Genomic DNA, 15,443 nt, shown 5'->3' on the forward strand with positions numbered 1-15,443 from the left:
TTAATGCCAATATAAATACAATACTTACATGAAAACAGCAGTTATCTATTTATTAATATAAACAGAAATGAACAGCAAAACCAAAATAAAGAAAAAAGAACAGAAATGAACAAAACTGAACAAAAAGAATAGAATAAAATAAAACAATAGACTGTACATACTAATACAAATTAGTATGTATATTACTAGTATAAAGCACAAACAAACCCATGCTGCGGGTGCTTTCAATACATTAGCATTCAGTGTTCGCCATCAGCCTGAGTGAAGTCGAAAATTATTCCTGCTACTAGTTAAAATGAAGACTCTCTATCATCCTAAGAGGGTAGTTTGGCTTCTTTGTGATGCTGGCTTTGATAAAGACATAAAGATTATGATTTAGGAGGACAGCACTCGGAGGAAAGGCAATAGAGAGTAACGGGCGTCATTATGTGTGGAAAATGGGATGTCTAGAATAAGACTTAGAGATTCTTTTCAATTTCCAGTTTAATCAATACACTTCATAATGACGCCTCCCCACAGCGGGTGACATTTTACGAATCAAACAAAGCTTTTTTGTCTTCTTACAAGATGACTCTCTCGCAATTTGTAGAAGTGCGTTTCTTTAGTCGCATACGCTTTGCTCCTCGCAAATACATGAGCGGGGAGAGGGTGAAAATCCACAGGACAATGGGTTTGTTTTATTGCCATTCAGCGTTGTGATGAATTACCCGAGCGCCGCATGTTCACACCCTGAGGAAAATTACTACTTGGTATGATCGCAATATTGTGCTTATGCATATTTGGACATCTTACCCTTGTCAAGTGAAGAATCTGGAGTGCCGAAGTCCATCAAGCTCGACATGCCTGTCTGGAAAGCGAGATCAGAAACCTTCTGCCGGTGGTGGACCGAAGGCTCTGCAAGACAGAAAAACAAAAGGATTTGAGCTTGTTCACGTTCGAGCTAACCGAGAGGTTTGACATTTTCGCCTTTGTAAGTGGCAAAGGGTGGCAAATTGCAGGCCTCCTACAAGTAAAGCATGAGGAGTGTGTCGGAGCGACTCACAGAGCATCTCGCAGCTATTATTGCTCATCTGTAATTAACTCTGAAACAGTGACACGCACCACGCAAAACCTCCACATCCACTGAATAGCTTTTAAAGACAAATAATCATCCTCCGTCCACGGCCCACGCCGTAACCGTAATCAATGTGCATTGAAAGTGACAGGTAGCAATTTATTGTACAGTGCAACGGACAACACACCGAATCACGATTTTCCCTGGGATCTGAAAAGGAAGAGGGGAAAAAAGCTAACAATGTTCGTTTGATGAGGACGAGAGAGTGCTGAGATTCACAACCACCATCAATCATCTTCCTCCGTGCGGTAACATCGCAAGGTTTTCAGAAGCCACAAGGGATTTCTGTGTACCCATGTGGAAGGAACAAGGGCGGCGTACCAATCTTTCAAAAGACTATATCATGGCTCTTTTGTCATCACACACCTTACACCACCTGACGCCGACATGGATTGCCGGTATGTCACTTCAGTGAGGAATTGTGTGTCAATTACCACAGACATTGACAGGAGATATGAAATGGTGCTATTTTCCACATTATTGTGTCAGACAGCGTTCATTCTTCGCCATTCCCTTTAACAGATACCATCTCAGCACTGCCTGTTCTTTCTTCCCCTCCCTCTCGTGACTCAGACTTCACAGCCGGCTGCACACCTGAACTGACGCTGCTAATTGAAGTGTCTTCAAGTGCCCTTTTCTCTGTCTCTGTATCTGTTCTTGTTACCTGCTTACACTTACAAAGCCCCTAATGTGACTTATTCTGTTCTCAGACATGTTACACTGCAAATCCTTTTTTCCCCATCCTTTCTAAATGCTGGTCCTCATCCTACAGTGCATTTTACTAGCTAGAGCCTTCAAACATTTTAAGCCAAAGGACCCCCTGTTGCACAATGTATAAAAACCTCGCGGGCAACTGCTCCGACATGTAGTGCCGTTGTGCTTTGGGCGACCTGGACCAAATTCCAAGTTTGTAATTATTATTAATATCATTAATTATTATTGTAAAAATGTATTATTATTTTATACATTATTATTGTAAAGATTCTGTTTGTGGATGTTATATTCCACGTGTGTTTAGAGTTTTGTTTTCATTGTTCTGTGCACGTTAGTGTACTTTGCACATGTTGGTTGTGCTCATTAACTTCTCTCAATCTCTAGCTCAGTCTCTTTGCTCACAGGTTGCTGTGATTGGCCGATCATTAAAGTGGCGCTTGAAAGCCAATCGGAGGCCGCCCAGCTGGTTTTAAAAGGACGGTGTGTTCATTCATGCTCTCTCTCTGTAGTGAACTGAGTTTCCGGAAGTGAACCAAGTTCAAGAGATTTCTTTCAACGTCTTCATTTCAGTTCTCGCGCGTGTGTCGTGGAAATCTCTCGAACTCTTATCTGAGCCACTTGAGCCACTGTTGTCACATGGAATATTTAAACATTTTCTTCATTGACTTTCTGGGCCGTCAAATTTCGATCCCTTAGGCAGCCTATGTAGCAGTGATCAACCTCTCAAATTTAATCAAAAATATCTTAATTTGTGTTCCAAAGACGAATGAAGGTCTTACGAGGTTGGTACAGCATGGGGGGGAGTAATTAATGACTTAATTTTCATTTTTGGGTGAACTAACCCTTTAAAGTAATGCCATGGACCCCCCTACCCAGATAGCAAACTGACATTGAATCAACGTGGAAACATGACATCGAAACAACATTGATCTGACATTGTTTTGCTCATCGAATTAACGTTGAACCAACATCAGACGCGTCATTCTTTCAAAACTAACAGAAAATCAGCTTGAAATCAACGTTGTTTCAACGCTATGAAAGCAAATCAATTTTCGATTTTCATTTAGCTTTGAAGAATGCCGCGTCTGACGTTGGTTCAACGTTAATTCGATGAGCAAAATCAACGTTGTTTCAATGTCATGAGAGACTTCGTTTCCACGTTGATTCAATGTCAGTTTGCTGTCTGGGTAGGGTTTGCAGACCAACTGTTGAAGATCCCTGAGATATAGGAAAAGCGTCAGGAATTAGGAAACTAATATAGTTTTAAAAAATATTTCATCAGTTATAAAATATTCATTGTGGTTACACTCTCTAAAAATGACTTTTTAAAAATAGACTGGAATGACATGGAACAACTAGAAAAGTTTGTTTAAAAAGCCAAGAGGGGTCCATTTTCAGTCTGGCTGAGTCAATATCCCTGTTGCGTAATGGCATCGTTTTCAGTAGTGGTTCAATGGTGATGAATGACTGAATTCACATTTCTGCTTTTTATGTCTGCCCAGTTCTACAGATGCTTCTTGGTTACAAGGTATTGATTGAAAACCTTCATTAAGGACCGAAAATATCCTGTATCTAAGAGTGCTCTTCACAAATCTGTGCTCTGCTGGGTTACTAATGGCATGACAAAGCCAGCCAGTTGAACCATTTAATGGATATTGAGGATATTGAAATGGCCAGTCATTTACATTTTTGTATATATTAAGACGAATTTGTAAAGTGCAGCACATTATTCAAGGCTTAATCTTTTGGTGCACTGAGGCAGTTTAATAAATGGCAAAAAAATGAACAATCATTACTATAATAGCTACCTGTTTAAGTAGAAATAAAGAAAAATTGGGCAATGGTGCACAGAGAGGTTTACTGACCCCTAACCTAATGTGCTCAGTATAATGTATATCTGTATTGACTGAAGCACCTTATGGATGTGATCTGGTTAAATTACACTGTGTTTGACCAACTTCAGTAAGTTGATCTTCCTTTCTGTCTCACTGAAAGTTTAAGAAATTACTCATAACAATGAAAAGGTCCCAGGATATAGAAGCTGTCAAACCTTTCTTTAAGAAAACAACAACAACAACCACCCTATGGTTTGTATAGCAGGTTCCACTGACACTCAAACATATTTCTCTTTCACATTACCTTTGAGCACATCCTATGGCAGAAGTGAAAACCATCCATACAAATGTGTTTAATGGACCTTAGTCACTGGGTAGACGCCATATTTCACTTGATGTGAATGAAAACTGAGGCTGTGCGGGATACAAGTACAGTCCAATCAATACTGTAGGTTGTACTGTCTTTCGATTTTAGGTCATGTATAATTTTTTTAAACAAACTAAAAATTAGAAATAAAAACTTACTAAAATAAAATAAATGCAAGAATATAAAGACTATTTACAGTGTTTCAATGAATACAAGAATAATAATCTCATTAATATTACCGCATCCACCCAGATTAAAGTCTTTCCTATTTCCATCTTCCCTCAGATTCAACTTGCTAAACCCATCAGGACTAACTCATTTGAGGGATTTTTAATGGAGCTATTGAAGGCTCTTTGGACGCAACCCTGTTGAGATAGTTCATTTCTGAAAGATGTCTGTCGCAAAGAGCAAATAAAAGGACTATTTAGAAAAAGGCTTTATAGGGTTCATTTTTTCCTTTTACACCACCAAAGTGCCATCCTCGTGTTGCCTTTGGACGATTTAGAGTCATTATCATTTAACTTTCACACAGTCCAGACATTTCTGAATATCAAGACTGCTTACCCAAGCTATAATTCTATTTGAATATAGGATCATTAGGTTAAAAACTATTGTTCTGCCCTTTCTTATCCCATTAGTGCCACAAAGGCAACCAAACATAACAAACATATCAACTAAAGTGAGGTAATACAGTTTGGCCTCCTGCATACTAGATATAAAGCTTTTATCAAGAGGTCAAAGGTTATGAAAATAATGAAGAGATGCAATAAGAGTCTGCTGACACAAATAGCTGTGCAGGAGTGAATACATGAACTTAAAGACTGTTTTGGAGGAAAATATGGCTGGAGGGCTTTGCTATGTGTTTGCTAGGTTGTTCTGATTGGTTACTATGCAGTAGCAAGAGTTGTATGGGTGGTTGCCCACAATTCTCTATCCCTACTGAAAAAAAAAACATCTTAAACCAGTCTAAGCTGTTTTTTTCAGCTAGTTTCCCACTTAAACTATTTAAATATATGCTTGGCCCCGCTGAAAGACCACATTAAGCAAAAAAAAAAAAAAAAAAAAAGTCTTGGCTGGTTTTAGATGGGTTCAGGGGACTCTTTAGTTAGTTGCCCATATAAACCAAGTAAATACATAATTGGCCATGCTGAAAAAACAGCTTACGATGGTTTAAGCATCTAAGTCTAAGCTGGTTTTCTGATCTGGTCTGTTGGCTTGTTTCACTCAGATTTTGGGCACTTTTCAGCTAGTTGCCCAGCAAAAGCAGTTATATACCTGCTTGGCCAGGTGGAGAAACCATTGTTGGCTGGTTTCAGCATTTATTTTTATTTGATATCAGGAATGATATTCTGGTTCCTAGATATGTCTCGAGTCCCTCCCTCAATATTAATCTGCAACTAAAACACAATTATAGACAAATGCACAGTCTGCTGGGAGCGTTGCTATGAATACTGCTGACAAATAGCCTGGCCCCTGGCAGCTCACCTTTGTCTCTCTGGCGACAGCCAAAACCCACACATACACACTACAGAAAGGTCGATTTTTCCTGTGGGCAAGAGGTCAACCTGGCCAGACTTGGAGGCAGCATATTGTCAATCAGTGTGTCTCTAGGCGCCCCTGCACTTCCTTATTAATGCAATACCTGTCAACACAACATATCACTCAAGATATCTAGACCAGTGACATGCTGACCTGTCTTAAAATACCTGTGCAGTGGGTGGGGCTTGCGTCTGATGATGCCACAGTGTGATTTTGGTTGTGCACCATTGCACCAATTGTAAGCAAGAAGATGGATTAATTCTATTGCCGAGCTATTTGTATAAAACTAAAGCTGTAATTATCCCTTTATTTAGTTGTTTGCTGATGCTAAACTCCCTCTGTATTCTATTACGGATGTGACAGTCTTTGCTCCTCTGTTAAAGCGGCTAGTTAACGAGAAAACACACTGCATTATTAATCACCACTAAATAGAAGGAAGAGAAAAAAGGACCATGAGAAAAGTCATAATAAACGAATAAGTGGGTCTAAATGCGTTCTGTAAGAAATGTATAGATGGCAAATGGAAATACTGCACCTATTTAAGTCTATGCATTCCACCTTGAAAAACAAACAAAACGTCAATCCAATTTAAAAATGTTCTGCTTTATTTTGTAGCACAATAAGCTGGATATGCAAAATACCTTCATTGGTTGAAGGTTAAAAACCCAGATAAACATTTGTTGAAAGCAAAAAAACTCGCAATTGTTCTTAATTTTTAATCCTTCTTACTACATTAAGTATTCACTATAGCGCATCCACACACTGGCACTTATGAACATTTCATTTGGAGAAAGCCAATTAAATGTGCATTAGTGCCAATGTGGTTTCTGATTTGTAAATGTTGAAGACCATGTTTTCCACATAAATAAATAAAAACATTTTGAGTTTTGCATTTCTGCCTGCGTTTGTTGATTTTAAACTAAGAGGCTGAAATTGACTGAAATTGTCTATTAAAGGGTTAGTTCACCAAAAATGAAAATGATGTCATTAATGACTCACCCTCATTTCGTTCTAAGCCTGTAAGACCTCCGTTCATCTTCGGAACACAGTTTAAGATGTTTTAGATTTAGTCCGAGAGCTTTTTGCCCCTCCATTGAAAATGTGTACAATATACTGTCCTTGTCCAGAAAGGAAAAAAAGACATCATCAAACTAGTCCATGTGACATCAGATGGGTTAGTTAGAATGTTTTGAAGCATCGAAAATACATTTTGGTCCAAAAATAACAAAAACTACGACTTTATTCAGCATTGTATTGTTGTCAGTCCGCGTTCAGTGACGCTGCTGACGTAAGACCCTGATGACTTGTATATCTGTTGGGTCCGTGTATTTATTTGAACCCGTGTCTGTGTCGGTTTCAAATAAATATGGCTGGGCATAAAAAGGCAAGTCTTCCTCTGTGTCAAAATCCTTAAACATGTTTGCGAAGATTGTTTTGTTGACAGCGTGCGTCTCCCTCAGACTGTAAACGAAGACACGGACACACCAGATAAACGTCACCAAGCGTCTCTGAACACGGATTGACAACAAAACCGGAAGACAATACAATGCTGAATAAAGTCGTAGTTTGTGTTATTTTTGGACCAAAATGTATTTTCAATGCTTCAACTAACCCACTGATGTCACATGGACTACTTTGATGATGTCTGTATTTCCTTTCTGGACAAGGACAGTGTACCGTACATACATTTTCAATGGATGGACAGAAAGCTAAATCTAAAATCGGACTAAATCTAAAATATCTTAAACTGTGTTCCGAAGATGAACGGGGTACGGGCTTAGAACGGCATGAAGGCGAGTCATTAACGACATAATTTTCATTTTTGGGTAAACTAACCCTCTAACCATATTAAAAATCCATCACATTCTTTAAATTATTTTTTTTTATGTAGATCATGACCAGAGGCGTAATGTAGATCCTTAAGCCAAGGCAAAATTTCAATAATGTCAATATTACACATCAATACTGTAAATCAAAATTATATCAGACCTCTGTATATCTAGATAAAATTAATAAATTCATGTGTTGAGTCCCATTAAAAGATATAAATGAACCTTTACCATAGTTCTGTACTCTCAGGACACTCCCAGGCACAAACATGAACCTCATCCAAATTCAGAGCGAAGGAGCACTACAGTACAAAAAAAAAGCTTTCTCACTTAGATGCATTACCCAGCAGTTACTGGATATCATTAGCACGGCTATGCCGCAGATGGCATTGATGAATCGAAACAATCTTCACAGTGAATTGTGGTAAAAGAGAGAAGAGTTGGTAAAACTCGTGGAAGGAGAAAAGCTTAAGGCAGCCTGAAAGTTGGGCCCTCCAATGCAGAGAGTTTTGTTTTCTGGCATTGATGGAGTATAGAAGGATATTATGTGGGTTTAGAAGCTTGAAAATCCTTCATGCTACCATTTCAGAGGGTCTTTATATTTGGTCTGCAACAGTAAAATCCTTAAGGCCATATTCATTGAACAGAAACAAATTAATTTTACTAAGAGTAAATTTAGAGTTAATATTACAAATCGAATTGTATTGTGCGAATGAGCTTCACCTGTGCATGATAAACTAATCCTTGGAGAAACAAATAGTGCAAACGTAATTTCAAGCTGAAAACTGCAAAAGTCCCAAGCAGAAAAAATCTAAATCTATTTGAGCAAAATATCCCAAGAGGCTACTACTAAAGTAGTGTGACCATATAAGTACTGATTTAAACACAGCTGCTCTATCTGGGCTACAAGAGAAACACGCACAAATATATATAAAACTTAAAAAAAAAACAAAGTTTAAGAAATAAAATAAAAATACACTTCTGAATGTGGGAAGTTCTGTGTGAAGTGATGGATTACAGTGGAAAAACGAGTTGCATGGCGATGCTCCAGAGTGTCTTCAAAAATCTGGTGAAAATATAAAACTACATCTCTCTACCACAGTGAAAAATCATTTAATGCTTTGCAGTACAGAATAATTGCTTCCCCATATGAAAAGATGTTATCTACAGAGCAATGATCAGATTTTAAGACAATGCTCCTGGCCAGATTACAAAGACAACCAAGAAGTAGCTTAAGAACATGTCCATCGGGCTCATGTTTTGGCCTGGTCAGAGTCCAGATTCTTACACTAAACTCAAGCTAACTGGGAGACATTTTTCAAAAACTCATGAACTGTTTGAAGCCATTAACATTGAGTGAAACCAAGCATGCCGCACAAGCCCTCAAAAGTGAAGCCAAAACGTCTCGAACGCTCCCCTGTGACCGGTCCTAGTATAGCTCATAAACCCCGCCTCCCCATGTTATTCAATGGGACGCGAGACCAACTAAACAATTAAATTCCACTTCACATATCCTTTTTCCAAAGATAGTTTCTGTCATTTACTGTAGTTTCTATCACGTTGATGTAATTTCAAGTGTTCGTTTTTAAAATAAATTTGTTTTTAGTTAGTTATGTGATGCTAAAGACGGTGCTCTGACATCATGGTTGACAGCTGTGATTGACAGGTTCTCTCTGTGCGAGGTAGTCACTGAAGCACCAACGGACTTTTTTTTAATAATTTTGATTATGTGGTTAGTAGTTGTGTTTACCTTATTTTAACGAGGTTCTGCAATCAGCAGACATCATTGGAGAAGAACGAAGCAGACAGAGGCGGGGCGTGTGCTTGCGTTTGATTCAGCGCAAATGAGGCGCGGCCTTGATTTCGCGGCTTTACTTCGTGCTCACGACTGCGCATGTCTGGTCCCGAAAACAGCAACTGACTCAAGTTCCAAGATGTCAGCGTCATATCTCGACACTGGCGGCTTCAGTTCTCTCTGATGGACAAGAGCGAAGGGGCGTCGCCCATCTTTTTTTGCAGTCTATGAGTGAAACACAGACTCTTCTTTCAATAAAAAGCTGTCCGCAAACAGTATTTGTGCAATTCTTGCTAACTTCCTGACCAGTGATTTGTGTTTAAAATGGTTAAGACCACTAAGGGCCAGATTTACTAAAACAATGCAAATTTGCGTGAGCGCACAATTAAAAAAAGCGCAAATGGGACTGGAAAGTTTTGTGTGTGATCTAATGATGACACAAATTAAAGAACACAGATGCAGCCAGATCATTTCCATAATGACCAACGTGTTAAATAATGGTGCAAATATCAGTAAATTGACTAGCGCAAAATTTAGTAGATCACCTTGCATGATTCATATAAATAATCTCCTCTCATAAATTTTGCATTATGCAATAAGATAAGCTGCAAAAATAACTGGGTCTATGCCTTTTCAGTGATAACTTTTCACTGCGTGTCTTCAGTAAATCTTTACAGTAGTTTTTTAACGCCAAAAGCGGGTTTGCATTGGAGCGAGTTTTTAGTAAACCTGGCCCTATATTTTGCCATTTTTAGCTTGGCTGAATTTTATTGCCCATGAGTGTGTATATACGCATATATATTTTATTCTGACTTCATTTTATAGAAAGTCTACTTCTACATCAGTTTACTGGACTTGTCTGGTTTATGACTGACATAGGATACCATACACACCATTCATACGAGATGAGACCCTTTGGGCTTCTGTTCAGTGTCCAGATAGATGTAAGTGATCAAAATCTCAAGCCCTGTGTCCATCATCTCTCTCGACCCTCAGAAATTCAGTCTGAGTTCTGTCCCCGTGGACAGGATGCTGCCAGAGGCTGGAAAAATGTTGTTTATTAATCTGTATTTATAGTCATGGACAACGGAGGAAATCAATAGGCACTGCATTCACTGCATATTAAGCCCGAGACGATGCTTCAAGGGCTGTGTGATTGACTGTCACTTGGTGTGTGTGGTTACTGTCAGCTCTGCAGCAATCCACTGCCCAGAGCAGAGGCTTTCCACAGATACACTCTTCGCCTCATCAGAGACCCGACAGCTCCGCCACAGACGGATAAAATGCTGCAGAGGGAATCAGTAACACCAATGAATTGTACATACATTCATCAAAAAGACTGTACTTCACAAGCAAAGTTTTACTAGTGAACTAGCTAACAATACAGGGTTGTTCCTGGGTTAAAATGGGTGTTTGGTGCAGGCGAATCATCCACAAACACACAGGTACCCTACCCCTGTAAACTGCGAGCCCAGTACTGACATTAAATACAAAATAAAGGCAAAGAAACAGGTTATAATATTAACTTACACTATGTATTCATAAAATAACAAATATTCACTGTCAGGTCTGATCACAAAAGAAAATGCTTAGAACTATTTTATACTAAATCAGTAAATTTGTAAAAAAAAAAAAAAAAAAAAGACACTGACTAATTTGAAAAGTTAGTAATAAAACGAACAACAAAGTAACACATTACAAAGGAAAAGTGTCATTTTTTATTTTGCTTTTACACTCCAAGACTTAATGCAGAGATCATTTGACCTTTGAAAGTATCAGATTGTTTTGTTCCGTACTTTGCAATGGTTATCACTGTCAATCGGATTCAATCACACATTTAAATACGGTTGTCAATCCAGACACTTTGCAATGAGTATTTAGCAGCATGAAAACATACAGAGAGTGAGTAAAGATCGCTACCATTATAATCATTAAAGCTGTCAATCACAAAAGAGGTACACAAAGCTGCACTCTAGCAAAAACTCCCATTATAATCAATGAAGCTGCAGTAAATCTCTCATTGACAATGTTTCTAATTTGTTGGTTATAATGAAAGATTCACAAGCGTGCAGAACAAAAATACAGTTTTTGCAGTGTTAAACGGATTATCACTAACTTAAACACATCTGATTGGCTAAAAAGCTCAACGCTGCTAAAACACATTAATAGACACCTGCTTTGACGCTCTTCTTAAAGCAGCTGGCTATCAGTGGGTACTAGTACTACAGAACAACACCAGTTATTGTCATATTAAATGATCAATTTAATCTTTGGCGGGACAAAGATTGATTTTGCTGGCCGCCAAAATATTTTCAATGCTGGAAAAACCCTGCAATAACAGACTAGTGTTTAAAATATGTATGCACCAGCTGAATAACTGCCATTGCAATAAATGAGAACACTGACGGAAATTCAAGCAAGTGCTGTCAGCAGGGATGAAACAGAAATTGCCAGTTTCTTTAACGACGGCTGAGATTAGGATTCGGGCAGGGAATCAGCCCTGGATCAGCGTGAAAGGCCAATGTCTGTTCTCAGATCATTAAACAGCACCATGATGCGATGCACACAAGGGGCAGATGGAATACAAAGGTCAGCAATTAAGCAGCATGAAACAGGCACAGTAAGGGAAAGTAGGGGGTGGGAAGAATCCCAAAAGCGATAAGCAGAGGACCATTACTGCAAATGAAAGGCTGTTCATTTACTGTATGTCTATATAGCTTTATATACAGATTTTAGTCACACTGACTTGCATATGGAACTGTAGATTGAATTAAACATTTACCACATCCAGGATAAAACAGACTAAAACTGCTGGTCTAGGATCAGATTTCCCTTTCCAAATCCATGCCTGACTAACCTAAACGTTACTAGTTACTAGAGAGATCAGTGGCTGCAACTTCATCCTTTAGCGTTATCACCACCTCTTAGATATCAGCTTCAGCTTCAGTCCATCCTCCGCCTATACAGTAGTAGACGCACACCAGTGCAAAAGTCCTGGAAACTCAATACTCACTCCCATTCTTTTGTGTAGGTGATGATGGATCAGTCAAATAAAGTGTATTAATGAAGTATTATCATGAAAATGAACTGAAAGCTCACTATCAAAGGTGACAAAGTATTACTAAATGAAGTGCACAAAGCATCTGAATGACAATGGCTGTCAAAAGACAATGCTGCGGGCGATGATTCAAAGAGCCACTTTGCTGCAGAAGGCCATTGCAGTTCTATTCATAACTGGTGTGGAAGGAAAGTTTGGAGATATCCAAAGACGTCAATGGCGCTATGCAATACTCTGGGCCTGGGTGAATCATGATAATATCTGATAAATAGTTGTCTTCATGAGTTTAAGCAAATTGAATTTCTAACAACAACTGCCTTGTGACGAATATGCAATAATGATATAGTATTACTATCATTCAAGTGGATTTGGTATAGCTGGAATCTGTGTGGACGATTCAGCACTTGATTTCTCTCTCTCTCTCTCTCACACACACACACACACACACGGTTTAAATATTACATGCCGTCCTATTTCTCATTGTCTCTTTAAAGAGAATACCTCTCATTCCTAATGAAAAGAATAAAGAGCAAACAGACAATTCCATGTGGGAATGTTAGGAGTGACGATGCATGTCAGAATAATGCGAGGAAAGAATCTCTTTGAACATGGGATCTGTTCATGTGAGGTCAGCTGTGACAGTAAATATTTCAATAGACTTTTTTCTCTAATATCCGCTGGAAACGCTGAAAGATGAGTCTATTATAAGCAGTATGAGATGGAGGACTAGTCAAAAACAACACAAGACACCGGCATTCCTTGAGAGTTTTTCAATCTTGATACTACTGTTATAAGTACAAAAGTACCACCTCCCTCATGTCTATACCTCCACCATATTATTTCACACAGCTCTATTACCTAGAAAAAAAATTATTTAACTGTTTTCTTTAGTGCTTTAGCCCAGGGGTTTTAAATAGTGTTCATTTTGTCAGCAAATTGCTTTACTGTAGTTTTACTCTGAAAATTTTGATGGCAAGGACCTAAAATATGATTATCTCATATGACTAGGGGACTTAGGGGACTCCATAAGAAGTAGTGCATACAGTAAGACAACACACATGACTGGCTCAGAAAGCATATATAAAGCACATATATATATATAAACGTTTAAATCTGGAAAATAGTCATAAACAAATACAGTAGCCTACTGGACAAAAGTTTGGAATTTCTGAAAAAAAAAAAGAAATAAATACTTTTATTCAGGAAAATGGATTAAATTGACCCAGTTACAATAGAAACACTTATAATGTTATAGTTTATAATTTACTTTACTATTCATCAAAGGATCCTTAAATATGTATAATTTTCAGTTTGTTTCCAGAAAATATTAAGCAGCACAACCATTTCTTTGTAAACATTGATAATATTAAGAAATGTGTCTTTAGCACCAAATTAGCATATTAGAATCATTTATGAGGGATTATATATTTATAGGAATAAATGACATTAAGATATACTAAGAATAGAATATAATATTTCATTCAATATAATTTAACAAATACATGTCTATTACAGTACCCTAAGAACTAGTGGTATATCACATACATATACATATATACAAAGTATATATAGCCTATATATATACGATGATGAGAAGTGAGATCTAAAGATCAGTAACAAGTAAAAATGAGAAAATAAAGTCCCTGGAGAAAGCGAATAAAGCCTGGGGTAAACGAAAATGGTGCTCTCTGAAGTAATGTGTTCACATGAAACTCTTGGAAGCAACAGCTATGATATATGTTGCATGTTCCTAAGGATAAATGTATTTAAGTGCTTCTCAGGCCTGCACAGTCCAATACTCAAAACAAAGTCGGGTTTCCTGCAGAATTCAAATGATTGCTTACTCAGACGGGATTGACTGGGTGTGCAGGGCAATCTAAATGTTACAGAGAGCTTAGCTGGATACTAATGATCTAAGCTGCTCTTTAAGGGTCAGAAACCCACACAGGGGATCTTGGGGAAAGGTCACTGGGGTTTGACATTTCAATTCCAACTGCCAGTGAAGGACAGACAAGTGTGTGATAGAAATCACTAAGGCGTCAAAACAAATATGGCGTCCATTAATACAGAGGCATAATCTTATAAAATGAGTATGATTGCACTTTGGGATTCAGAACCGTTGCAATTAAGCTTGAAACTGAGTGTTTTTCACAACCAAAGCTTCCCCGTTGCTACAGATGTCAAAGATCAGCATCTTTCATAAGGCCTCAGGGATATTCGATAAATCCACCTAGAGTCTAAATTTCTAATTAGAATCTAAAGGTCCAATCAATCAAAGGTCTCAAAATAGCTTACACTTTCAACAGTCAATATGATTTATAGCTATGAATTTCAGTACAATTTAGTGTGCATTTTCAGGTTAACAACCTTAATACATTCTAAAAGTAAGAAATAATCCATTTTAAATAGTAAAAATAGTCTCTAGTTGTCATGACATTAAACATACATTTCACTTCAGATGCTGTTTATCCATGTGAATAAACAATCAGCTACATTTTAATGATATTAATTGATAAATGATTCCTAGCCCACTGGAACCAATCATGGGTCTGGATCTGGACTGCTAGTGTGTTTAATTGAGGAAAACAGGCTTTTCTGCATCAATCGACACAATTGTGTCAGGTATCAAGTGGCGGTGACTGAGAGTGATTTATTAATGTTATTCAGCACAGGCTTCTCTCTTTGAGAAAAAATAAAAATGCTTACTCTGCCCTTTGGGTATCCAAAGCTTACAGCTGTCAGTGTGTGCATTAGCAGAGAGGGAATGACTGGCATCTCAGTAATGAAATGTGAGACAGCCAACATCTGATGAATCGCCTTACTCTTCCCATTTGGTTGCTTCTTACTTTGCATTTCATTATTATTCCCAAATAGACTGTCCTCTCATCTTCTTTTTCACTGATGCTCAAATATTTATCTCACTGTACACTCAAGATGTATCTTTGTACGTCTCTATGGCTGTAAAGACGGCCTTTTACATTGAAGTTGAAGTCGATTGCACACAAGGCCAAACTGAATCCACTTTCACAAAATGTCAAGTGCAGTAAATCTAGGCAATTATCAACGTTATGGTCCACTACCCAATGATTAGGTTTCATAAGTCGTACATAAACCCAAAAAACAGCAAGAACAGCAGATATGTAAACACATTGTGCGTTAATCTGCTTTGATTGACAACTTACCCATGAGTCC

General features: G+C 38.0%; 1 protein-coding gene across 2 annotated transcripts in view; it reads right to left on the reverse strand.

The window, feature by feature from the left end:
* Positions 1 to 15,443, reverse strand: part of kaznb (kazrin, periplakin interacting protein b) — a 153,464-nt gene that overhangs the window by 35,531 nt on the left and 102,490 nt on the right. For both annotated transcript variants that reach the window (XM_089125035.1, XM_039674229.2), the window contains one exon: positions 793 to 894. In XM_089125035.1, coding sequence (XP_088981161.1) covers positions 793 to 894 — 102 coding nt within the window. The remainder of the gene's footprint in view (positions 1 to 792; positions 895 to 15,443) is intronic.

The sequence above is a fragment of the Pimephales promelas genome, chromosome 21 (assembly GCF_988280905.1).
Source record: "Pimephales promelas chromosome 21, fPimPro1.hap1.1, whole genome shotgun sequence".
Taxonomy (NCBI): domain Eukaryota; kingdom Metazoa; phylum Chordata; class Actinopteri; order Cypriniformes; family Leuciscidae; genus Pimephales; species Pimephales promelas.